At 43.0% G+C, this 27,382-nt stretch overlaps 2 protein-coding genes across 5 annotated transcripts in view; one reads left to right on the top strand and one right to left on the bottom strand.

The window, feature by feature from the left end:
* The window catches only part of FAM219A (family with sequence similarity 219 member A), a gene marked incomplete at both ends in the record, with an annotated part of 65,579 nt that extends 63,729 nt beyond the window's left edge, over nucleotides 1–1,850 (bottom strand). For all 4 annotated transcript variants that reach the window (XM_080709431.1, XM_080709432.1, XM_080709433.1 and 1 more), the window contains one exon: nucleotides 1,791–1,850. In XM_080709431.1, the coding sequence (XP_080565557.1) occupies nucleotides 1,791–1,850 (60 nt within the window). The remainder of the gene's footprint in view (nucleotides 1–1,790) is intronic.
* A 735-nt stretch (nucleotides 1,851–2,585) lies between these two features.
* Nucleotides 2,586–27,382, top strand: part of DNAI1 (dynein axonemal intermediate chain 1) — a gene marked incomplete at both ends in the record, with an annotated part of 67,620 nt that continues 42,823 nt past the window's right edge. Inside the window, 2 exons of the mRNA XM_080709383.1 lie at nucleotides 2,586–2,612; nucleotides 26,090–26,122. Of these exons, the coding sequence (XP_080565509.1) occupies nucleotides 2,586–2,612; nucleotides 26,090–26,122 (60 nt within the window). The remainder of the gene's footprint in view (nucleotides 2,613–26,089; nucleotides 26,123–27,382) is intronic.

Here is a 27,382-nt window from a genome sequence, read left to right as displayed (position 1 = left end):
CAGGAGGACCACAGGTTTGTGGCCAGCCTCAGCTGCTTGAGGCCCTCCACAACTTTGTGAGACCCTGTTTCAAAAATAAGGAATAAAAACTAGGGCTGGGGGTGGGTATGTAGCTTGGAGGTAGGATGCCCCTGGGTTCAATCCCCAGTACCCCCCCCACACACACAGAACTTCAGGCTAGGCATGGTGATGCACACCTGTAACCCCAGGACTTGGGAGGCTGAGACAAGAGGATCACAGATTCAAGGCCAGTGCATGGTAACTTAGCAAGGCTCTGTTTCAAAAATAAAAAGCACTGGGGGTATAGCACACCATCTCTCTTTTTAGTTTAGTATTGTACACTTCTGTAATGCTTCTCTGTTTTGGCTTCTGGAACTAAATAGCTTAAAAAAAGGGGGTGGGGGCAAATCCACTTATTTCCAGCGAGGTGGCCACTAATGATTGTCTCTACCATCTCCCAAAAGGTGTGGTGCAGAGGGATCATGTGTCCATGCCAAGGCCCATCTTTGCTACTTTGTAATAGGTAGGTTACTAGCCTAGGAAACCACAAAATGCATGTCACCCAGGGGGCTGACTGCCCCCCAAGGGCAGAACCTGTTCCTGGCCATCCTGCCTAACATGGGTGGTGGAGGAGAGACTTAGGGAGCCCTACAGCTTCAGGACTTGGAGAGCTCAGCTCAGCTTCAGCACAGCCAGAGAGTAGGACACCCACATCTTCAGGTTCCTGGCCTGTCCTGCCTCCTTCCAGCTCCTGCTGGTTCAAGGGGGTAAAACCCAACAGGGCCCGGGTGTGCTCTCCCTTCCCCCTCTTTAGGCGAGCTGATTAGGCCTCTGCACCCTGTCTCCAGGTAGACAAGCCAGTAAGATACACCCCCCCCCCAAACAGTGGCCAGCGGGCAAGGTCTCCTTTAGGCTTGGCCTCCAAAACCCCGCGTCACCCTCCCCCTTCCATCCCTTAGGCGCCGGCTGTGATGACATCATTCCTCCCTGACTCCGGGACCGCGGACAGGCGGCAGGATCCGTGCCCAGCAAAGACTCCAAGCACGTAGGCCTAAGATGATGGGGGCTCTTCCGAACCCGTGGGCAGAGGCCGCTTCAGCGCAGCCCCTCCTCTCCCGTCGGTACCCGGGCGCTCTCATCTGCACCATTGATTTTCCATCTCGCCGCTGCACACTCTCCTTCCCAATCCCGGCTCCCCCGCCTGGACTGCCTGTGCTCCCCCGCCCGGAGAAGAACGGAATTCCCAGGTCCTGCTTCGACTCCTTATTCCCACTGGTCCGTGCCCCGGGCCCGGCGTTCCTATCCTTATTCAATGGTCTGGCGGACAGGCCCCGCCTCTTCTAAAAGCCTATTCCCAATCTCTCTTATCCTGACGGCTCCTCACCCCCTCCCCCTCCCTGAGCATCACAGGCCTCTAAGGCTAAACGCCTTCCCACCTCCCATCCCAGCCCCCCGGGCCTACCACCGCCAGTGCCCCCTGACAGCTCCCTTGCCACCCCCTCCATGGGCCTCCACTACCGGTGTGCACCATTGTGCCCCCTCCGTTCCATCCAAGGCGTTCGGCCTCCGCGGACGTTGCCCTCCACCTTACAGGTCCCTTTGCTCTCGCCCCGCGTATTCGCCCACGGTTTTCTGGTCCTGCAAGTCTCCCTCCTCTGGCAAGGCGTTTACAGGGCTCTCTTGGCCCCATCCGATGGCGCCCCCTCCGCACAATCTGGGCGACCTGATTCCCTCCCTCCCCCTCAGGCGGCGCCCCCTCCCGGCCCTGGCCTGCCCGCCCGCCCCCTCACCAGCGGCTGCATCTCCGAGTGCGCGGTGGGCACCTGGAACCGGTCGATCTCCTCCATCATGGTGCCGGCGAGCGAGCGGGCCAGGGGCCGGGCGCGGCCGGGGACGCCGACGGGACCGCGCGGGGCGGCGGCCCCAGGATTCCGGCGGGTGATGCAGACTAGGCCGCCCCGGACGAGTCGGGCGGGCAGGCGGCCAGGTGGATGGAACAGTGGGCGGAGGGCGAGAGGTTCGTGGGCGGGCAGAGGCCGGCGTGGCTCGGCGGGCTTGCCTAGCGACACCGCGGCCGCGGCCCGGCGGAGCTGCAGGTCTCGCCTCGCCTCCTCCGCCGCCGCCGCCTCCTGTCAGCAGCTCAGCCACTGCGGTGACTCGGCAACTCCACTTCCGGGTCCGGGACACCGCCCGGATCTTGCATTATTCATGAGGAGGCGGTGCGTGGGCGCCCGGCCCCTCCCACAGGCGGGGCTCCAGCGCGGAGGGCGGGGCTTAGCGGAGCCGAGGATCCCCGAGCGCGCGGCCTCGCTCCTCCCCGGGCCGGGAGGGGGCGCCAGCGGCGCCTGCGCTTCGCTTGCCCGTCGGTTGCTGGGTAACCGCGTCAGAGAGGCGCTGAGTCTAGCCTAAAGGACGCGGGGACCCACGACGACAGCTGTCCCCAGAGTACCCTGACGACTGGGAATTGAAGCTGAAGAGTCTATATTTTCTGTGCCTGGTCAAGGAGACGCACAAACTTCTTGCTTCGGGCGAGGTAGAGTTTAGTAGGCTTTCCAGGGGCTGAGGTGCTTCCTCCTTTTCCGGAGATGCCTCCGAAGCAGCCTCGAAAGCAGGTAATGCATATCCTGACCTGTCCTCTCTTCATGGTCTCTGACCTTCGCTGCCAGTGACCACTGATCATACCACTCCCACTGATCCTTAAACTTCTTTTCCCTAGCCTCCTCTCCCTGGTGACACCGGGCCAGATCTCCACTTGCCTCTGACTAATCCTCCCTCGCCCAGTGTCTCTAACCTCGTGTTTTACTTCTCTCACCTCTCTTTCCCTCACCATTCCCCCTCACTGCAGTGTGTCCACAGACCCAACCCGACCAGCCCGTCCTCCCTAACCCTCCTCCCTCTCTTTCATGGGCTTCTTCCTTCTTACCCTCAAATGACTGTTCCAAAGCAACTATTTGTTGACCCCTCTGCAGTGTGCCCTGCTCTGGGCTAGTGGGGACACAGGCCTTGCCATTCTGATTTCCACAGAAGGGGTGCAAGGGAGCTGTACAGGAGACAGAACAGATTATGTGCAGGAATTGGGTTTAGATTTTCTGTGTTGAGAGACTTGTGCGGAGAGAGGAGTCAAGCAGGAAGAGGAAACACGTTTCCCATTCCTGCCCCCTTCACACACGTGTCTCCTCCCTGTGAGCCTCTGTTCTACTCCTGTAACTCATTCAACCATGGGAATATTATCTTCTTGTTCCCACCTGGCCAGATGTCGTCCCTGCTCACAGGAAACCAGGAATCACCGCTCCCCCTTAACCCACTGAACACAGGCTCTGCTTTCTTCCCCAGAATCACTGTGGGAGGTAAAGTCATCCCGCTTCTCCAGCAGCCCTTTGTGGTGTACAAAAGGACTGCCTCAGTCCTTCAGGAGTCCCTTTTCCAAATTCTTTATAATTTACCACTCTGGGGCGAAAGTGCAGTTTTTAGCTCTATAAAGCAGTGTTTCTATAAATATATTCTAAATTTACCACTCTCAAGCCAACCCAGATATATTGAGGTTTGGAGAGAAAAATCTGTGTCCATGCTATTAATGATGTCATGTATTTTGGTCTGGCCTCCTCAATATTAACCTTGACTCCTCTGCCTCTCTTACTTGACCTTCTGTAGCAGATGGGCTCATTTTTCTTAGATTCTGCTGCCATAGGAAGGTAACTGTTTTTTATTTCCCTGCCTTCCCTCCCTGGTGACACCTGGCCTGTTCTCCATTTGGTTTTATGTTGAGGTTGAGCCATGGGGTTTTTTCTTTTCTTTTCTTTTCTTTTCTTTTCTTTTCTTTCTTTTCTTTTCTTTTCTTTCTTTCTTTCTTTTCTTTTCTTTTCTTTTTTCTTTTCTTTTTTTTTTTTGAACTGGGTATTGAAGCCAGAGGCTTTCTATCTCTGAGTTACATCCTCATCCCATTTTATTGTTTTGTTTTGAGACAGGGTCTTGCTAGGTTGCTGAGGCTGGTCTTGAACCTCCAGTTTCAGCCTCTCAAGTACTATAATTACAAGAATGCACCACCATCTTTGAATAAGGTTAAGCTGTGTTTTTTTTTTGTTGTTTGTTTTTTGTTTTGGTGGTACTGGGGTTCCTGGAAGCCCTTCTACCTCCAGGCTACACTCCCAGACCTATTTTATATTTTTTTATTTTTGGAAACAGGGTCTCTTAAGCCAGGGCTGCTGGCTTTGAACCTGCGCAATCCTCCTGTCTCCACCTCCCAAGCCCAGGGATTACAAGCGTGTGCCACCACGCCTGCCTAAGCTGTGTTTTGAAGCTCGTGTACTGTGCTTTGGCCAACTGACCCCTAATTTATAGTTTTTTTTTTAAACCAGGCATAATTGAGATCTGGTTCCAGCCAATAAAAATGGACCACTTTAATTGTACATGTTTCAAATTTCAACAAAGTGTAAAGGTGTAAACTACCACCATGATCAAGATATAGAATACTTCCTCTGTGAGCTGGGCATGATGGCACATGCTTGTAATCCCAGTACTTGGGAGGCTGAGACAGGAGGATGGCAGGTTCAGAACAACCTCAGGAAGTTGTGAGACTCTCAACAACCTAGCAAGACCCTGTTTCAAACAAAAACTAAAAAGAGCTGGGGGTGTAGCTCAGACATAGAATGCCCCTGGTTCAACCCCCAGCAACACACACACACACACACACACACACACACACACACACACACACACGAATACTTCCTTTGTTTCAAGAAGTTCTCTGTCTCATCTCAGTTTTTTTCTACCCCTCAGCTCCAGGTAACAGTTGGTCTGCTTTCTTTCACCACAGATTAATCTTTTCTTGTAACTTTTTAGTTTGAACCAGTTTGGGGATGAGTTTCTCCAGTCCATTAGGGGAGAGATCAGAGACATTGGGATTATATTGAGAGCAGAGAGAAGTGAAAGAAACATGGGTCTTTCACTTCTATAAGAAGGAAAGAAACATGGGTCAGTGGGCCCTGTACACATCAGCACTTGTCCCCTGGGGAAGGGTTATTTTAGTACAATGTAAGTATTGGTGTGTCTGGTGTAAAAAAAAAGTTTAAAAAGTCTGGATTGTGCTAGGTTGTATTTATCACGATCTTATTTCAGTGAAACCCAGTTTGTGTCAGTGCAAAGTGGGTATGTGAACAACCTAAAGATGTTTGAGAAGTTTTCTCTGTCTCTTGGGAACTCAGTGCAATGGGGAGATAGAACACAGGCGTACAAAGATAAGGGCTGGGCCCCCCGGGGCTTCAAGGGAGAGGTACATACAGGATGCAGCATTGGGAAGGCTTCAGGGAGGAGGCTGGTGGAGCTTGAAGGCAGGTAGCCTTTTTGTTAGGAGACAGGAGTTTAAACTCTATTTTTATCACTTCACTGTTCAGACTTTTTAGTGGCTCCCTGTTACTCTCAGGATCAAGTCCCAAATGTCTGATTTGTTTGGTAGGGCCTACAAGGTCTTGTCAATCCGGCCTTTGCTACTCATCCTACTTCAGATCACCATTGCCCTATGAAAATTCGACAATCCCAGCACACTCCATTGCTTTCCTTTCCTGCAAAGTGATAATATCTACACTCTCTTTATCTTCTAGGTCTTTGAAACTGCTGTTTCTACTGCCTTCCTGGTATAATCTTTTCTGTCTTTCTGTTGTCTCCACCCCACTCTTTCCCAAATTTCCCCTTCATCTCCTGTTCATCCTTAGATCTCCACTTGGCCTTTATATTATCCTACAAAGGATTAATTTCATTTTATGGAGGCAATATAGAGTGATATCCCCACTACACTATAAACTCTGTTAAACTCTGTTATGTCAAGGGTCAGGTCTAACTTCTTGTTCATTATTGCTTCTCCTGTACATACCACAATCCTGGAATATATTAAATTCTGAGAAAAATGAGCTGATTTTGAATTCTGAATACATGAGCTTTTCTTTTTTTTTTTTTTATGGTACTGGGGATGGAACCCAGGGGCCTTCTATCTCCAGGCTACACTCCCAGACCTATTTTATATTTTATTTGGAAACAGGGTCTCTTAAGCCAGCTGAGGCTGGCTTCAAACCTGTGCAATCCTCCTGTCTCAGCCTCCCAAGCCTGGGGATTACAAGCGTGCGCCACCACGCCCGGCTGAGCTATTCTTTTGAAATTTTCATCTGAGTATATTTAAAGGATAGGAAGAAGTGAGTCTGGGATAGGAAATGATAATAAGGGGAGCCTAATTGGAAGTGGTAACAAAGAAATGCACTGTACAAACACATTTTTCAGTGTTCATGTTTTTTTTTTTTTTGTGGTACTGAGAATGGAACCCAGGTACCTTCTACCTCCAGGCTGTACCCCCAGACCTATTTTATATTTTATTTGGAAACAGGGTCTCACTAAGTTTCTGCTAGCCTCACTAAGTAGCTGATCTGGCTTTAAACCTGTGTGATCCTCCTGTCTCAGCCTCCCAAGTACTGGGATTACAAGTATGTACCACCATGCCTGGCTAGTGTTCATGTTTGTCTGCTTTGGCAATAGGGCTATGAATGATTTGTGTGTGTGTGTGTGTATGTGTGTACCTGTGTATGTTACTGGGGATTGAATACAGGGGTGTTATACCTCTGAGCTATACCCCCAGCCCTACTTTATTTTTAATTTTGAAACAGTGGCTCACTAAGTTGCTGAGGGCCTCACAAAATTGCTGAGACTGGCCAAGAACCTGTAATCCTCCTGTATCAGCCTTCCAAGTACTGGGATTACAGACATGTGCCACTATACCCAGCATAAATGATTCAAATTTGAACTATTTGTTTCTGTGGCTTAAGGGCTGGACATTGGACACTAAGAAATTAAAAGTATTCATGATATAAACATTCATTTTTATTCAATAATTATTTATGGAGTATCCACTCTGTGTCAGGTACTGTTCTAGGTATTGATGATATAGCAAGAAATTAAAAAAAAATCACTGCTCAGAGGATGTGGTGGTACATGCCTGTAAAGCCAGCTACTTAGACGGCTGAAGCAGGAGGATTGCAAGTTTGAGGCCAGTATGACCCTGTTGCAAAATAAAACATAAAAAGGGTTAAGGATGTAGCTCAGTGGCAGAATACTTGCCTAGCATGTATGAAGCCCTGTGTTTAGTCCCCAGTAGTACAAAACAAAACAAAACAAAAACAAACCCTGCTCTCATGGAGCTTACCTTTCAGTTAGAAGTAGCTGTAGGTAAATAAATAAATAAATAAATAAATAAATAAATAAATAAATAAATCATATGCCAGATGGTGATAGGTGCCAAGGATAAAAATAAACCAGGAAAGTGCAGTAGGGCCGGGCGTGGTGGCGCACACTTGTAATCCCAGTATTCAGAAGGCTGAGACCAGAGGATCAGTTTGTGGACATCCTCAGCTACTTAGTGAGGCCCTCTGAAACTCAGTGAGACCTGGTTTCAAAATGAAGAATAAAAAATAGGGCAGGGGGTGTAGCTCGGAGTTCAAATGCCCCTGGGTTCCATCCCCAGACCCACACACACACACACACACAAAAAAAAAGTACAGTAGGAAGTTCAGGAAACCAGAAATTATAATTTAAGCAGGGTGGTCAGGGAAGTCCTTACAGAGATGATATTTGAGCAAAGGCATGAAGGAAATGAAAGAGTTTGGTACGTGATCTCTGGGTGGGGGTGGGGGTGAGGAGCATTCCAGACAGATGGCATAGTAAGTGTAAAGTTCCTGAGGTTGGAGCCTGTTCCATGTGCTCTAAATAGCAGTGAGGAAGGGGAAAAGTGGCAAGAGGTAAGGTCAGAGAGGCGCAGCCTCTACCCCAAAGGGTTAATCAAATAACCCATGGCATATTAAATTGGTCATGATGAAGCTCCAGGAATTATAATTTGTAATTAAAATGCATGAATGTCAGGCATCATAAACCATGACCAGCTCAAAACATCACTGGTAATGCCCCAATAACAGAGTGTCCTTCCTGAAAATTGTGAGAATGCCAACTGGCTGCGTGTGCACATGTGCAGGAGGAGCTTTGCAGCATTGCCAAACATTGCCTGGCAGCCAGACTTCTTAGTAGAAAACCGAATTAGTCTCTTCTGTGAACTCCAGTTAAAAGCTAATTTTAGTTTATGACTAACAAATTTTAGTACCCCTTTATAACTCAGTTGGTTGCCATAAAAAATCAAAGTCTGGAATTTTGCATCATTCACTTATTAAAAAAAAAGTCAAGAAAAAACTTGCATTTTGAATCATTTTGTGGTCTCCCAAGAGTCTCCTCTGGGACAAAACTTTTAAAAATATTGATCTAGATGAAGGGTTACTAGGGTAGGGGTGAGGGGCAGGTTTGGGTGTCAGGTTAAGAGTCTTGGATGGGGCCTGGAATCCATAGAAAAAAGGATAGGAGATGAATCTCAGAGAATCTAGGGGAAATTGATGTGTTTCTCACTGTAGTCACTTGTGTGACTCTTTCCCTCAGTATCAGTCTTCTACCTGTCTTCCTCAAGCTCTAGCTAGGATCCTTTTGTTAACCTCTTAAATGTCTCTCAGATTAAGCCACTGTGACCTCCCTTGGTTCAACCTACAGTCCTCTCTCACCCACAGGTATAAAGGCCTCGTAGCTGGTCCTCCCTTTGTCCGCTCATGCCCTTTCTCTGCACTCCATCAAGAATAAGTGATCTTTAGCCAGGAGTGGTGGTGCACACCTACAATTCCAATACTGGGAGGTTGAGACAGGAGGATCATGGGTTCAAGACATGCCTCTGTAACTTAGCAAGACTCTCAACAATCTAGTGAACCGCTATTAAAATTTTTTTTAATGGATTGAGGGTATAGCTCGAAAGTAGAATGTCTCTGGATTCAATCCCCAGTTCCACACACACACACACACAAAATTGATGTTTTCAAACTGCCAGTCTGAACTCTTCAGGACTTTGCATTGTTCCTAGAACAGAGTCCATCTTTTTCAATAACCCTTCAGGGGCCTACATGGGCTTTGAAGCTCTGCCTTGGTTTTTAAGTCTTAATTTGTAACACCCTTTCTCCGTTACTACTGTACTTCAGTTCTGTGTGCTGCCCTCTCTTTCTGGAACACTGTTCACACCCTCCCTCACACATTTACATATTTCTAAGGTTTCAGCCCAAACATCAATCCCCACAACCAGTTCCGTGCTGCTTACCCTGTTATTGAAGATAAAGTTGAAGTTCTTCTGTTATATGTAGTTTCATTGCTTTGTTCCTTTCATCCTGAACATGCATCATGGTTATAATTATTTACTTATTTGTGTAATTATTTGATATGGCATGTCTCTTTCATTATATCGTGAGCTCCATGACAGCAGGGCCTGTGGATGTCTTTGCTTCCGTCTGCATTCTCAGCTCCTAACACAGTGGCTTTCATGTAAGAAATTCTGAATGAATGAATGCTTGTTGAATGAATCATGGAATGGGGTGGGGGAGTGGCTAGGGTGCTGCTATGGAAGCACGTGGTAGGGTATCCTAACACTGATTCTAAGGAAACCAGGGAAGACTTCTAAGAGGAATATCATCATTTAAAGTTTGAACAGAGGAAGAAGAGTCCAAAATGGAGAAAAAGAAGCAGCAATCAGGGAAATGAGAAGACAAGAAGGAACAATAGTATTTCAGAAACCAAAGGAAGAGTGAATGGTGAGCCATGTTGCATGCTGCTAAGGTGTCAATGAAGATATGCACCAAGACATGGGCACTAGATGTAATAGAAAGTCACTAGGCCCTTGGAAAGAATAACTTTAGAAGTAAAATCTAAACTGGGCATGGTGGCACATGCCTGTAATTCCAGCACTTGGGAGACTGAGACAGGAGGATTGCAGGTTTGAGGCTAGCCTCAGCAACTTAGCAAGGCCCTCAACAACTTAGTGAGACCCTGTTTCAAAATAAAAAATCAAATAGGGTTGGGCCTATACCTCAGAGGTAGAATATCCTTGGGTTCCTTCCCCCAGAACTGTCCCCTAAACATACACACACACACACACACACACACACACACACACACACACACACAGAGGAAAGTGAAAGCTAGGCTGAATTGAACTAAGAAGTAGTGAAGACCATATGGGCAAAGATTTTTTTTTAGATGAAAGTAAGACTTGAATATATTAACTATGAGGGGGAAGGATCTGGAAAGAGAGAGAAGTTGAAGATAAAGGGAGAAGATTTAATAATAACTAGAACCAACTCTCTGAGGAGGTGGGAATGGATCAGCTGTGGACAGGAAGAACACTTTGAAACAGGAGAGGGAAAAGGGTAGATGCAGACGATGATAATTTTGAGGTTTAGTTGCGGGAAGTTGAGAGGGTTTTCTCCTCTCTTCCCCTAGTAGTGTTATGGAATTCCTTCTGGAAGTGATAACTAGAAAACAAATTTTGCCAATGGCTGTTCCATTTTGTTATGATTACAGTCATGCTATTTTCAGAGTTATGGTCTGAGGTTTGTCATGCACAATTATCAGATTACAAAACAGCTGTGAGCATTTGAGGCCAGAGCTTGGTCTACTCTCTTATGCACTGTAGAGCCTCGCACATTGTTAGTACTTGGTACATGCCAGGTACTCGAATAATAATGGCAGAGGGCTCTTGTGCTTATCGCTGGGCTTTGCAGCCTGCAGGCCGATGCTAAAGAGTAATGCTGATTCTCTGTCTGCAGCTGTGGGTAAGCCATGTGAAATTGTTTTCTGCCAGTTAGGAACTGTATGGCGTGTTCAATCTTCCTAGTTACTGAGCACTAACAGAGTTGTATGGAAGAAGCAAACAAAGGACACAGCTGTTGATCAAACTTTAGTTTCACTGTATTGAGTGTTACAACACTGGGGTCACTGGATTCTCTTTTGTATGACGGGTCTATGTCTTACTGCTTGTATTTGAGAACTCGGAGTGGGAACCAACTCAGTCTTGCTTTTTCTTTAGCTCTCATCCTAGGACCTGCTGAGTAAATACTGGATGAAGGCCAGGCACGGTACACACCTATAATAATATAAACTTAGTGTGACCTTGCTTCAAAATAAAATATGGAAAGGACTAGGAGTATAGTTTGAAGGTAGAATATCCTTCAGTTCAATCCCCAGTACCAAAAATAATAAATAAATAGAAAAATACTGGTTGAATGATTCGTGACTAAGTGAATTAGCTGCTGAGTGACAAAATGGATGATGGGAAGGCATGCACTACTCTACCCCAAGCACTACCTCTTCATTCTTGGCCTGCAGAAGAAGCAGCAGCATGTGTCCGTCATCACAGTAAAAGCAGCCTCATTCTGTTTATTATATAGGGACTCTACCCCTGCTGTTAAGCTTATGTTCCTACTTTTATTTTTATTTTACACACATTTACTTATTTACTTATTATTTTAGTGTGTCAGACTCAAATTTTGTTTAGGGACAAAATTTGGAGTATAAGTGAATGAAATAATCAGCAGATCCTTGGATAGATACCTGTTTCTATGCTTCTGTATGTATCTTTGTTAATGATTTAATTCCCTCTACCCCAGTGCCCAAGTCTTCTCCACTCTTCCTGTCCTTTCTGGGCTCTTCAGATTATAATAGAGTTACATCCACATAAACCCATCATAGGTTGAAAACATAAGTCAAAGATTCATTATTTAAGGTACTGAGGATGGAACTCAGAGGCCTTCTACCTCCTGGTTGCACCCCTAGGCCTATTTTATTTCTTATTTTGAAACAATCCCTCACTAAGCTTCCAAGTACTGCCAAGTACTGGGATCACAAGCATGTGCCACCATGCCCAGCCAGAGATTCATTTAATACACCTAGCATACCAAACATAGTTTAGCAACACCGTGCATGGTAGACTATCTGTTGTTCACTCAGGATCACAGACTGAATGAGCACGATGGCTGGCTCCTGCTGCCAGCATTTCCAGAGAATATGGTACCATATATTGTTAGCCTGGGAGAAGATCAAAATTCACATATATAAAGTAAAAAAATCATAAGTAGCTGGGCATGGTGGGGCACGCTTGTAATCCCAGCACTTGGGAGGCTGAGACAGGAATATTACACAGGTTCGAAGCCAGCCTCAGCTACTTAGTGAGGCTCTCAGCAACTTAGTGAGACTCTATTTCCAAATAAAGTATAAAATAGGTCTGGGAGTATAGCCTGGAGGTAGAAAAGCCCCTGGGTTCCACCCCCAGTACCATACACAAAAAAATCAGAAGTTGAAATACAAGTTAGGGATTGTTTATACTTGAGAGAAGCTCTTTAAGTTCCACAGAACAAAGGCTCGAGCTGGGCATGGTGGCGCACACTTGTAATCCCAGTACTTGGGAGGCTGAGACAGGAGGATCATGCAGATTTGAAGCCAGCCTCAGCTACTTAGTGAGGCTCTCAGCAACTTAGTGAGACCCTGTTTCCAAATAAAATATAAAATAGGTCTGGGAGGTAGAAAGCCTCTGGGTTCCATCTCCAGTACCACACACACAAAAAAGAACAAAGGCTCACTCAAGCTACCTCAAATATAGGAGGGTAGAAGAAGGGGGAAGGTATTAAGGGGGGGTGTTATAGAAGGATTTTATAAATGTACAGTAGTCTGGAATTGGAGTTTGGTACCTATTCATTGTGAAGTAGGTATAAGAACTGTTCCAGGCCAGACATGGTCACGCACGCTTGTAATCCCAGTACTTGGCCCTGTAGTTCTGAACTGTGCCCTGTTCGGAACTAATATTTACATTCCAAAAGTTTCTGTTTTTTACAAAAGTCTTTACTGTAGGGTTTTAAAATAGCACATTCCTGCAATAAATTTTAAAATATAGTATACCTTACATGTAATGATTAAACATATTGATATAGGGGACTTCTGTTCTGTCCATGATGAAGCAATTAATACTGGACTTGGTTTCCTACTGTAAACAACTACACATGTGGACCTAATATAAGAGACAGTTGTTTTAGGCATTGGACAATAGATAATACAGAACAGTAGGCATACATTCACCCTTGCTCTCTGCCTAGGGACAATTTCTTGATCATGACTCCCAGGGAGAGAGATCCAGAAGACAGCATGATAGTATTAGAAAGATTACCCAGAGGTTAGGATAGAATAGGCAAAGACTTTTAAACCTCTGTTATAAATATACTTACAGACTTAAAGAAAATATTGTCTTAATGGATTTATAAATGAGGGATCTAAGCAGAAATATAGAGACAATAGAAAAAGATAGTATAAGAAATGAAGACTATGTTGTATGGGTCTAATAGCTGAATGTGAAGATATATTTATGAAACTTATCCAATTTTAAGAACACAGAAAAACAGGAATTTTTGAAAAGGAGCCATAGTCACTTGTAGGAATATATTACGTATGCATTTGGAACATGTACATAAATGGAACTCCAGAAGGAAAAAGAGAGGAAAAAAATGTTTTAATAAATAGTGATAAAAAATTCCAGTTTGAGCCAGATATGGTAGCACACACCTGTAATCCCAGTACTTGGGGGCTGAGACAGGAGGATTGGCAGGTTTGAGGACAGCCTTGGCAATTTAGGCCCTGTTAAAAAGCAAAAAATAAAAAGGGCTGGGGTAGTAGCTTTGAGGCAGAATGTCCCTGGATTTAATCCTCAGTAACACACACACACACACACACACACACACACACACACACAGTTTATGGAAAACATAGGATTATCAGATGCTCAGTGAGCCCCAAGCAGGATAAATACAAATGGAACCATGTCTATGTCCTTCATAGTCAAACTATTAAAAACAAAATATAAATAAAATCTTTGAAAGTAGTCAGAGAAAAAAAATGACACATTCCATGCAAGAAACAATGCTACAAATTATGGTTGACTTCTAAATAATGGAGGCCAGAAGACAATATTTAAAACACTGAAAGAAATTGCTGTCAACACAGAATTCTATATCCACAAAAATGTTCTCAGAGCCATGCATGGTTGCATATGTTTGTAATCCAAGGAACTTGGGAGGCTAAGGCAGGAGAACCACAAGTTCAAGACCAGCCTGAGCAATTTAGCAAGATCCTGTCTTAAAACAAAAAAAAAATATAAGGGGCCGGGGATTAGCTCAGTGATAGAACATCCTTAAGGTTAATTCCCAGTACTGAGTAAAACAATTACTAAAGATAACCTTACTAATACCATCATCCAAGAGGCAGAGTTTATTAGCCTAGGGGAAAAAAAACAGTAAAACCCAACCACATGTTGCCTACAAGAAATAGAGTTTAAATATAAAGGCACATAGAGACTGAATATAAAAAGACTGAGTGGTGGCACATGCCTGTAATCCCAGTACTTGGGAGGCTGGGACAAGTTCAAAGCCAGCCTCAACAATTTAGTGAGGCTCCCAGCAACTTAACAAAACCCTGTATCCAAAATAAAATATAAAATAAAAATAGGGCTAGGAGAATAGCCTGAAAGTTGAAGGCCCCTGGGTGGATTCCATCCCCAGGACCACCCCTGCCCCCCCAAAAAAAATGTTAAAATTACACTAAGCATATGGCAAGCATAAGTGGTTATTATTATCAAAGTAGGTTTGAAGTCAGGAAGTGTTCCCAGAGATAAATAGGGACATTTTATAATGATAAAAAGTCCATTCAAGAGGGAGAGATAAATCAGAAAGTGTATGCACCTATTAATAAAACTGCAAGATGTGAGTTAAAAAACTGACATAACTAAAAGGAGAAATGGAAATATTCACAGTGATAGAGATTTTAACACTTCTATCTCAGTAATTGAGAGATACAGAAAATCTGAACAATACTGTCAACCAACTTGACCTAATTAACATTTATAGGACATTACACTAAAAAACTGAAGAATGAAAACGACACCCAAGAACTGCAGAATGTTCACAAAAATTAACCATATACTGGGTTATAAAAAAAAAGGAGGACATTATGCTAAGTGAGATTAGTCAGTCACAAAAAATAAGAAATCACATGTTTTCTCTAATATGTGAAAGCTAAGGAGAAATGGGTCATAGGAGGAACTCTAGATGAAAAAGGAAATCCTATAGGGGAGCAAACAAGACAACCTAAATGAGGGGATGGGTGGGGGGAAGAAGGAAATTCTCTAAAACACACAATGTACTAAAACATTTGGAAGCCAACCACTAAGCCAAGCAAGGGAAGGAGGCACGGGGAAGGAATGGGGTGGGAATTGGGTAGGGGTTAAATCGGTGATGTGTACATGTATGTACACACAAGTTTTTTTTAACCTCAATATGATGTATGAATATAATGGATCAATAAAAAAATTAAAAACAAAAAAGGTTTCAAACAAGGCATGATGGCGCATGCTTGTAATCCCAGTATTTGGGAGGCTGAGATAGGAGGATCACAGTTTGAGGACAGCCTCAGCTACTTAGTGAGGCCCTTTGCAACATAGGGAGACCCTGTTTCAAAATGAAGAATAAAAAATAGGCCTGAGGGTGTAGCTTTGAGGTAGAATGCCCATGGGTTCCATCGCCAGTACCTAAAAAAAAAAAAAAAAAAAGATTTCTATATAGTTCAAAAGATTAAGTTTTTACAGATTTAATCCAATCAAAACTCAACACCCATCTATGACAAAAAATAATTTCAGCATACCAAAATAGTTAAAATTAAATAGATGAAGCAAAATCTTAAAAATCTCCAACTATTTAAATATTAAAAACACACTTTAAATGACATGTGGGTCAAATCACAAGGGAAACTAGAAAATATTTTAATTGAATGGTAATGAAAATAACATATCAAAAATTGTGGGGTGCTGCTAAAGTGGTGCCTAGTGGAAATGTACAGTTTTAAGTGCTATATTAGGAAAAAAGAAAAGTTTAATATCAATGTTCTAAGTTCCATCATAGAAACAGAGAAGATGAGCAAATTAAAGTAATAAAAGCAAGATTTATTTTGTTAATTCCATTTATTTCATTGGTTCATTAATTTATTTTATGGTTTCAGAGAAATATGAGAAAAACAATGAGGAAAATTAGAAAAGTAAGAAGTTGGTTCTTGGAAAGTTTAATGAAATTGATAAAACCTATCGTATGAAGATAAAAAGAAAGCACAATAGCTAACATAAGGAATAAAAAATAAGATATCACTACAGAGCCTATGGACATTAAAAAGGATAATGGGAGAGGAATAGCATCAACAACTTTATGCCAGTAAACTCATCAGCCTAGAAGGAATGGATAAATTGATTGAAAAGCATAATTTATCTCAACTGATAGAAGTAACGAAAAACACCCCATACCTATTAAATGAACTGAATTAATAACTGAAAAGCCTCCCACAGAGAAATTTTAGGTGCAAATATTTTACTCATGAATTATGTCAAATATATAAGAAATTATCACCTAGACACCTAGAATCCCAGATACTTGGGAGGCCGAGGCTAGAGAATTCCAAGTTAGAGGACAGCCTAGGCAATATATCAAACCCCATCTCTAAATAAATAAAGATAATACCAAACTTACACAAAGTCTTTCAGGATAAGGGAACAAAGTCCCAACTCATTTTATGATGTCATCATAACCTTAATATCAAAATTAAAGCTATTATACAATAAAAAATTACAGGCTGATATCTCTTAAGAACATAAATGCAAAATATCTTTAACAGACTATTATTAAATCTATTCCAGCACTACAAGAATTCTAACATCTTAGACCAACTAGGATTTATCCCAAGAACAAGTTAGTCCAGAATTAAAGGAATCAAACTATTTTCTCACATTAACATGATAAAAGAGAAAAATCATATAATGACATAAAGGTAGATTATGAGTAAACATTACCAAAATAAATATCCATCCACAAAGAACTCTTCTAAAGGTCAAATGAGGGGCTGGGGATGTAGCCCAGTGGTAGAATGTTTTCCTCACCAGCATAATGCCCTGAGTTCAATTCTCAGCACTACCACCAGAAGAAATAAACAGTCAAATGAGATTATGTACTAAAAATATGCTATATATATATTATATATATATATATATATGCAAAGTATTTTTTTTGTCATCTCTGCTCTGACACCCTGAGAATTACAGGTTCCCTTTTTTTTTTTTTCCGTTGGTGGTACTAGGGATTGAATCCAGAGGCAGTCTACCTCTGAGCTACAAACCCAGCCCCGTTTTATTTTATTTTGAAAAGGGTTACAAAGTTGTGAAGGGCCTCACAAAGTTGCTGTGACTGGCTGTGAACCTGTGATCCACCTTACAGGCTCCTTGCTGGCAAGGGCTTCTTAGGTCTTGGACAACACACTTTTCCTTATTCATTATGTGCCCTCAGGAACCTGCATGGCAGACTATGATGAAACAATAAGATACTGGCAACCGTGAAATCTACATTGCCACGGGTTCTGGGCTCTGAACGAGTGCTCTTTATGCACTATTTTTATTTTATTCTCCTAGAATAATATTCTCCTAGAATATATGAGGAAGGCACTAATATTTTTCTCTGCTTTATAGACAAGAGGATGAGGACTAGAAAGTACATTGCTCAAGATCTCATATGGAGGTTGTGACAGAGCCAGGAACCCGGCCATGACTCTGGAGCACTTTGTGTGTGTGTGTGGTACTGGGGATTGAGTCCAGAGACATTATACCTCCAAGTGACACCCCCATTCCTATTTATTTAGTTAGTTATTTTTGTTTTTTGTTTTTTGGGTTTTTTTATTGGCGCATTGTAATCATACATCATATTGGAATATAAGACTTGAGAGGATACACAAGCACGCATCATCCAATTAGCCCTCATCCAGCCCCCATCCCATTCCCTTCTCCTCCCTCGATCCCATGCTTGTTTGGTGATTAACTTTGATACATTTATTTATGTACCTCCTGCGTTTTAAAGAGGCTCCATCCTCCCCTATTCCATACCCTCTGATTGGTCACCTTAGTTGCTTCACTATAGGGCCCTTTCTATAGCTCGACCTCTTCCTGTTGTAGTTAGTTATTTTTGAATAAATAAATCAGGGTTGGTTTCTGCCCTCCTGGACTTCCAGGGAGGCCTGGGACTGGCCTTATATCCCCTTTTCCTACATTTGGAGCACTGAACTAACACTGCATTTATAGGAAAGTACTATATTAATTTTTAAATCTCAACAAGTTAAATTAACAAAGTGAATCTCAAACTCTTCTCTAGTCACATTGCCTATACAAGATCATTGTCAACAGTCTATGTAATCTTCCAGAAATTTTTGTATGTATATGCAAATATATGTACACTTTTATTCTTAAAGTAAGCAGATGGGTCTCTATTCCTGTAACTTGATTTTTATTTATTTATTTTTTTTTGCAGTGTAAGAGATCTAACCCAGGCCCTCATGTATGCTAGGCAAGGGCTCTGCCACTGAGGTATACCTTCAGTCCCTGTAATTTGCTTTTTTATTTAATTAATTACTTGGAGAGCTTTCCATAACAATAGATGAAGGCCTATCTCATTCTTATAATTTTTGAATAATATGTTTTAAACTTGCTTTTAATCAGCAAATGGTTATTATATATGATTGTTATATATAGCATATTTTGCAATATATACTTATTGTGGGATGGCTAAAAGAGTTAATAATATTGCCTCAGATATTTATCATTTTTTGTTGTGAGAATGCTTAAAATTTACTTTTTGCCAGACATAGTGGCACACATCTATAATCCCAGTACTTGGGAAGGCCGAGACAGAAGGATCACAGGTTCAAGACCAGTGCACAGTAACTTAGTGAGACTGTTTCAAAATGAAAAATAAAAAGGGCTGGGAATATATCTAAGTGGTAGAACCTCTGGTTCCACTGGTATGTGGAAAAATTGGCATCAATTTCTACTCTAAGAACAGTGTATGAGAATGCCTGCTACCCTCGTACCATGGTTTCAAAACTCTAAGATTTCTTTTACCTACAGACATTTAAGGCATGTCTTCTGTGTGCTTTAGACATGCACCAGATGCAGGGATTTGAAATCCATTCAGTGCAGCTAGAGAAGATTTGTTGGTGAATTGCCATTCCTTTGGGACTGAGAGCTTCTACTCTTTTAGAAACTGAAACTGCAAGCTGGTAAGGTATTTAGTTTCAATTTAGCTTAATGGAAACCTGTTAGTGAGTTTTAAAATAAGGACCAAGACAACTGAAATGGTAAAGGAAGTCTCCTGGGCCCCCAGGAAGGAAGATACAGCGTCTGTGGGTTTGCAATGCTTCAAAGAGCCCCTCTTTCCAGGAACAATCATGTTTCAGCATTGAATTCTTCAGTGGAGGTATGAACTGCTCAAGACTCCAGCCATCCCTACGGCTGGTGCTTTCTAGTAGGCAAAAAGCCACACAGCAGATCAGGGTCTGGAAATGGGAACAAAATGATGGCAGCCATCTTTTATTGGGCATGAACTCTTGCCAGGCACACAATGTGCACTCTGTGTGTATCCACTCATTTAACTCGTGATTGACACGGGCTGTTACAATGCTCAGGGGTTTTCTGTGTGTGTGCACGTGTGATCCTGGTCCTGGGGATGGAATCCAGGGGCATTGTACCTCTGAACTACACCCCCAGCCCTATTTTATTTTTTTATTTTGAAACAGGGTATCACTGAGTTGCAGAGTACCTTGCTAAGTTGATGAAGGTGGCCACAGACCTGTGATCCTCCTGTCTCAGTCTTCCAAGTACTGGGATTACAGGTGTATACAGCTACATCTGGCTGATACTCTATTTATTTATTTATTTATTTATTTATTTATTTACTTACTTACTTACTTATTTATATATTTACTTATTTATTTTTGTGGTACTGGGAATTGAACCCAGGGGCATTCTATCTCTGAGCTACATCCCCAGATGGAGTTTATTTGCTGAGACTGTCCTTGAACATACGATCCTCCAGTCTCAGCCTCTGGCTTTGAGACCCTGTTATTTATTTATTTATTTATTTATTTACTTACTTACTTATTTATATATTTACTTATTTATTTTTTGTGGTACTGGGAATTGAACCCAGGGGCATTCTATCTCTGAGCTACATCCCCAGATGGAGTTTATTTGCTGAGACTGTCCTTGAACATACGATCCTCCAGTCTCAGCCTCTGGCTTTGAGACCCTGTTATTTATTTATTTATTTATTTATTTATTTATTCATTTATTTATTTTGGTACTGGGGTTCCTGGAAGCCCTTCTACCTCCGGGCTACACTCCCACGGGCTACAATCTCAGACCTATTTTTTAAATACTTTTTTATGTAGAAACAGGGTCTCTTAAGCCAGCGTGGCTGGCTTCGAATCTGCACGATCCTCCTGTCTCCGCCTCCCAAGCACAGAGATTACAAGCGTGCACCACCATGCCCGGCTGAGACCCTGTTTTAAAATAAAAAAATAAAAGATCTGGGGTGTAGCTCAGAGACAGAATGCCCCTGGATCCATTCTCCAGTGTCCCCCTACAAATTTGTTTTCAAAATGCCCCTCCCACTGAGGGGCATGGGATACTCATGCCTGTATCCCAGTACTTGGGAGGCTGAGACAGCCTCAGCAATTTAGTGAAACTCAGCAAACTAACAATACTATGTTTCAAAACACAAAAAAAGAAAGCTGAGTGTGGTGGTGCACACTTGTAATCCCAACATTTAGGAAACTGAGACAGGAGGATCACGGCTTGAGGACAGCCTCAGCTACTTAGTGAGGCTCTTTGCAACTCAGTGAGACCCTGTTTCAAAATAAAAAATAAAAAATAGGGCTGGTGATGTAGCTCAGAGGTAGAATGCCCCTGGTTCCATCCCCACTACCGCAAAAAGCGGGGGAGGCTAGGAGTATATCTCAGAATACTGGAATGCCCCTGGGTTCAATCCCCAGTACTAAAACAATCCCCCCAAAACCAAAAGTACCCCTCCAAGCTGGGCATGGTGGTACGTGCCTTGTGACCCTAGTATTTGAGAAGTTGAGACAGAGGATCACAGGTTCTGAGTCAGTCTCAGCAACTTGGTGAGGCCCTCAACAACTAACTGAGGGCTTATTTCAAAATAAAATAGGGCTAGAAGTATAACTCAGAGGTAGTCTGCCCCTGGGTTCAATCCTCAGTACCAAAATAAACCAAAGCAAACAAAAATGTACCCTTCCATTGACTATATAATTTGATGTGAACAATTCTCAGTAGCCTTGTCTTTAAAATGGGAACCATTTTACTTATTTTGTAGAGAGGCTCTGAGGTTTGTGTATAATGACTGAATGAATAATGTACAGCATAGTGTCTGGTCACTAGGTTGCAGTTAGAGATAACGATGGTGGTCGTTTGGTCTTTGCCTGTCCCCTCCTGTATAAACTTAGGAAGAACTGTAAGTGACTGGCTGAGGCTGTGAGAGGCAGAGTAGGGGAGAGGTGGAGGCATGATAGGGAGCTCCAGCTGCATCTCATAACTGACAGGGTGCTCTTGGAGGCTTTCATTCAGGAGAGGGACATGACCAGATGTATGTTTTAGGATGTCTATGTTTTAGACAGTGATTAAGAGTTGTTTTTCAAATCTTGGTCAATTTCCGATCACTTGCTTGATCTCCTGACGCCTCAGTTTCCTTATCCTAAGTAGGATACTTATTCCTAAGTAGGAGTAATGATAGCTCTAAACCCTTAGATGGTTGTAAAGATTAAATGAGATAATATACATACATCGCTTAGTAAATATCCCAAAGTAAGTACTCAGGAGCTAGCTGAAAATGATGATAATAATATAATTGTCACAGTGTGGAGAAACTGGAGACAGGAGATCAAATGTGGTTAGGAAAAAGATAGTAAGGGCTTGAATTAAGGAAGTGATAAATGACAATTATGAAATATATTAGAGAAATAGAATTGTCGACTTTGAAATATAATGCTAATGAGAGGATGAAGATCAGGTGAGCATCTCTGTTAGCTCCCAGTTTCCAACTGAGATGACTAAATGGATGTGGTGGTACACTTGAATGAGATAAGGAATTCCGAAGGAGGTGGCAGTTTGGGGTGAAAAAAGAACAAAATGAGATTGATTTTTAAGATACTGAGTACTCAGATGATGCTTAAACTATAGAAATGGGTTTGAGCTTTATCATAAGGTGGAAGATGAAGCTATGGGTGGGAAAAAGAGCAGCCAGTGAAAGGATATCAAGCACATATTCCTGGAGAGGGCTCAAGGATATTGAGACAGTCTCATTGGAGAGGTTGGTGGCATGGAAATGAAGGTGAGGTTTAAAAATGGAAGGAGGGAGCCCTCAGCAATGTCACATCCTGCAAGAGAACTGAGAAGTGACCACTAGCCAGCTGAGTTGTTACCAGCAACCTTTGTAAGAGTAGGTGGACCCCGTCCACATGCCAGGCTCTGTGCTAGTGGTCCACAGATGAGTAAGACACAGTTCCTGCCCTCAGGGTGCTCACAGTGAAATCTGTAACAGTGGGACTAGGAAAATGCTCAGCGGTGAAGGAGTTCGGGCTGGGGCATCTCTTATCCCATTGATCACCAGGGTTAAGTTATCTGCTGTGGTGGACTGGGTGGATTTCTTCTTCCTGCCTCACTCCTTCATAGACATCATCGCTTGGATAAGTAGAATGACCTAAGAGAAAAGGGCCTCCTTTGGCCAACAGCATACAGCAGTCCTCTCTTGCTGGAATTTTCAAGTTGCCTCTCATGTGTCCTGCAGTCTTCTTTTCATAGTCCTGTTCTCTTTAATACATAAAAACCCAGAGACAACAGAGTCTCTCTGAAGATAGACACTGCTGCCGGGCGTGGTGGCGCATGCTTGTAATCCTAGCATTTGGGAGGCTGAGACCGGAGGATTGCAGTTCACGGACAGCCTCAGCTACTTAGGCCCTCTGCAACTCAGTGAGACCCTGTTTCAAAATAAAGAATAAAAAATTGGACAGGAGGTGTAGCTTGGAGGTCAAATGCCTCTGGGTTCCATCCCCAGACATGCAAAAAAAAAAGACACTGCTGTCCTTAACATCACAACAGCCAGTACTTATGACGTGATGGATGGTGGAGGGAAGTTTCCTTAACAGAAAAGACAGGTAGAGGGAGGTAGGAGAAAGGCGGGAGTATGTGAGGAGGAGTTGGTAGATTAGAGAGCCTAGCTGGGTAGGGTTTTGTTAGGCAGAGGTAGCAGGAGCAGAAGACAGAAGAATGTGGTGATTGTGGCAGGAGGAATAGTAAAAGCAAAGGTGGAGCGGTGAGAAGGCGCGGGCCAGTCTCAGGAGCAGAGTGGGCTCCTGGATGGCACGTCAGAGCCGAGCACAAGAAGGGTGGGAGAGCAGGCTGGAATGGGGCCTGGGGCCAGATGATGGCGTTCTGAGGGCTCAGGGAGGGAGCCTGGGCTTTCTTCTTCTGTGGTTTGATGGCTTCTGGGAGGAACCATCAAAAACTTTTCAGGAATTCAGGCTTGTCTATCTCAAGCTTCTCCTTTCTGGAAGACCAAGGGCCCAAAGTGGCAGCCTGACATTCAATCTCCTTTGCCATGGTTGGGAAGTCAGGGCTGTAGCTGATTTCATTGGCCTGTTTTGCATTTATTATAGTGTGGCTTTTATAGTGTGTTAATTGAAATATTTCCAACTGCCAAAAACAATTACACTCAAATTGCCTTGTCAGTTCTTTTATTGCCAGATAAATGTTTTACAGACATATTTACAGGGGGCAGTGGTAACTGGATCCCATTTTCTATTTAAGGCTGATGGTTTGGGTTGGGATTGGCCCTCCAGTGCTCTGTTGTGGGCCAGAAAGCTGTTGGGCCTTGTGACGCTTCCATCCCGTTACTTTAGGGATCAGAGGCTCTTCAAAGAAAAAGTTTTCTGGCTCATGTGGCAAAGCCTCAGAGAAGGGTTCCCATTGCTGGAAACCTTGGCAACCTGGAAGAAATGTGAATCCTGCTGCCTGCCCTACCAGCAACAATTCCAGCCCAAACTGAGACGTGCTTTTCTCCTCCCTAGAAATCCCTGTCCTCCCTCCCTCCCACCACCAGAGCCTCTCCCAAAGACCTTATCACTGTAAGAGCTACAAGAGCCCAGCTATTCTAATGCCTTCACTTTTCATTTGAGAAACTTGAGGCCCAGAAACTTCCCCAACTCACACAGGTGGTCAGTGATAGAGCTGGCAGCAGAGGTCTCTTTCCAATGTACATGCTACCACCAGAAGGGTTCTCCTCCTTCAGCGCTCTGGGCTGACTTTTCCAGAGGGCCCCTTTCTCACACCTCCACCTCCACTAAGCCTCCTCAACATATTTTTGTTCACTATATACTGTGAGCTTTTTGTTTGGTTTAACATTTTATGGTTTTGTCATTGTTCTCCTGCCTTTATACATGTTGTTTTTACCTTTGAGGAACATCTCTTCAAGTATCAGGCACCAAGCTAAGCAGTGGGACAAAGACAAAGAAAGATGAGGTCCCTTCTCATCTTCTCCATCTAGACAATGCATCTTGTCCTCTGATACCCAGATAAAAATTGCCACCTTCGGAATCCTTTTCTCAGCACCCCAGGCTGGGCAGGCACCTCTGTGAACTTCTAGAGCCCCCTGTGTGTGCATATCTCACTGTTGACACAGAGCCAGCTTTCAAGGGAGTGAGGGAGTGCTGAGGGAGTGAGTGGCTGATCATGCTCAGCCATCCTCCATGGACCCTGAACAAACTGGGATAGGGACCTCATCTTTCTTTGTCTTTGTCCCACTGCTTAGCTTAGTGCCTGACACTTGAATAGATGTTCCTCAAATATTTTATTTATCAAGTTGAATTGAGCATGCTGCTTGTGTTAGTCAGCTTTTGTCACTAAAAAATACCAGAGGCAGGCTACTTTTGAAGAAAAGGGGTTTACTTTAGCTCACAGTTCTGGAGATTCAAGGGCATGGCTCCTGCAACAGCTCAGCTCCGGTGAGGACCTCATGGCAGATGGGGGAGCTTGTGCAGGAGGAAGGATCACGTCTTGAACCAGGACACGGCGGTGGGGGGCAGGCTTGCTCCTTTTATAAAAACTCTCCCTAAGAACTAACATGAGGTCATAAAGCTACCACCCTAAGAACTAGGTCTCCAACACATAAATCTTGCAGAGGGAGGATACTCAAACCATATCTGAACTATATTTTTGCCCTTTGGAACATAAGAATTTTAGCATGTCAAAATTGGAAGGCCAGCCAGGCATGGTGGTGCACACTTGTAATCATAGAATTTGGGAGGCTGAGACAGGAGGATCACAGTTTGCAGACAGCATTAGCTACTTAGTGAGGCCTTTTGCAACTCAGAGGGACCCTGTTTCAAAATAAAGAATAAAAAATAGGGCTGGGGGTGTAGCTCGGAGGCAGAATGCCCCTGGATTCCATCCCCAGTATCGGTAAAAACAAAAAACAAAAAATAAAATAAACTGGAAGGCCATCGTGTCTGATCCTATACATTTTACTAATGAGGCAACTGAAGCTCAGAGAAGAAAAACTCTTTCCCCAGGGTTATGATGACTGCTAGGTTTGATGGCATTCATTTATTTATTCTATACTTTGAACATGTACTATGTTCTGAATGTTGTTCTGGATGCTATAGGTACAGCACTATGAAAAGCAAATACAGAACCTGCTCCTAAAGAGCTTATACAGATTCAAAACAATCTACTTTCAAGATTCCCTTATTTTTCCCGGGCGTGGTGGCGCACGCTTGTAATCCCCACGCTTGGGAGGCAGAGACAGGAGGATCGCGCAGGTTCGAAGCTAGCCCCGCGCGCTGGCTTAGGAGACCCTGTTTCCAAATAAAAATGCAAAAATAGGTCTGGGAGTGTAGCCCGGAGGTAGAAGGGCTTCCAGGAACCCCAGTACCACCAAAAAAAAAAAAAAATTTCCTTATTTCCTAATATGGAGCTGAGCTCTTAGCATATGCTTTAAAAGTATTTGTCGAACTAGTTGCAATTATTAACTGTCCAGTGCTAAATTCTCTGGTTACTCTTTTTAGGTAGTCCCACTGATGCTGAAACAGGGTTGTTTCAGATCCAGGATCACCAAAGCTGGGCCAAGCAGCACATGTCACTGAGAGTGGTGCTGGAGCCGTTCCTGAGATGTGGAAAAGCTCATGTCTTTTGTCTGGAGGTCCTCAGGCAAAAGCCTCCCATAATACCAATGACTCCCAAGTCAATTTGCTAATGACTTGCCTTCTGTTTTTCTTCTTCTTTCAGAGCCTCAACATGGGTAGAGGAACCAGGAAAAGAGTAAGTACCAAGAACAGCAAGATCCTGGCAGTTTTTTCTATTGAAAATATTATTCACACTGGGCGTGGTGGTACATACTTGTAATCCCAGCATTTGGGAGGCTGAGACAGGAGGATCCCGGTTTGAGGACAGCCTCAGCTACTTAGATTCTTCACAACTCAGTGAGACTCTGTTTCAAAAAAAAAATAGGGCTTGGAGTGTAGCTCAGAGGTAGAATGCCCCAGATTCCATCCCCAGTACACACACAAATCATTCATACATTTTTAGAAAATTCAAACAAGTTAGAAGAATATGAAAATTACCAGCCTGGTATGGTGGCACATGCTTGTAATCCCAGCATTCAGGAGGTGGAGACCGCCAAAAAAAAAAAATTACTTTTAAACCTACTTCCCTGGTATAACCTTTTAGTTAAAATACATGATGTTATATTCTTCCAAATATTTTATGCATATATAAAAATTACATGTACTTATTTTTAAGTGGAATCAAACTGCATATCTTGTTTTATAACCTGTTTTTCACATAAAATATTTAGAGTATCTTTAATTGCTAATAAATATACTTTTATAGCATCATTTGAAATCACCACGTAATATTTTACCATGTGTTCCTTAAGGCTATTCTATAGTTTGTTAAACCATGCCCCATTTTTGGACATTTAGATGTTTCCTCTTTTTTACTATTAGGATCAGTTCTCTAATGAACATTTGTACACTGAAATCTTTGGGCATGTCCTTGCTTATTTCCATAATATAAATTCCTACAAAAAATTTGGGTCAAAGAATATAAATGGTTATTAGGCTTGGATAAATATATTCAAATTACTCTTTGGAAAGGTAGTGCCAATTTATGAGTGCCTGCTTCCTCACAACCTTGCTAGCACTAGATGCCAGTTTTTTTTGGTTGTTTGTTTTATAGTTTTTTCAGTTTGGTAGTGAAAAAATGTTTTATTTTGCAATATCTTTGATTACTAGTGAGGGCAAACATTTTATTAAAAATAGGCCATGACCACTTTGGTATAGCGTTTGTCTATCAGAGAAGGCCAACGTCTAGTCTGATTTCTGGCTTAAAGTAACCAAGTACAAGAGAGTACTGTTAAGAGTAACTTTATTTTATTTTATTTATTTATTTATTTATTTTTGTGGTACTGGGGGTGGAACCCAGAGGCTTTCTACCTCTGGGCTATACTCCCAGACCTTTTTTATATTTTATTTTGAAACAGGGTCTCACTAAGTTGCTGAGAGCCTCACTAAGTAGCTG

The sequence above is a fragment of the Muscardinus avellanarius genome, assembly GCF_963383645.1.
Source record: "Muscardinus avellanarius genome assembly, chromosome: 13".
Lineage (NCBI taxonomy): Eukaryota > Metazoa > Chordata > Mammalia > Rodentia > Gliridae > Muscardinus > Muscardinus avellanarius.
Note: the sequence above shows the minus strand (reverse complement) of the source record. Positions and strands in the feature narration are given on the sequence as shown.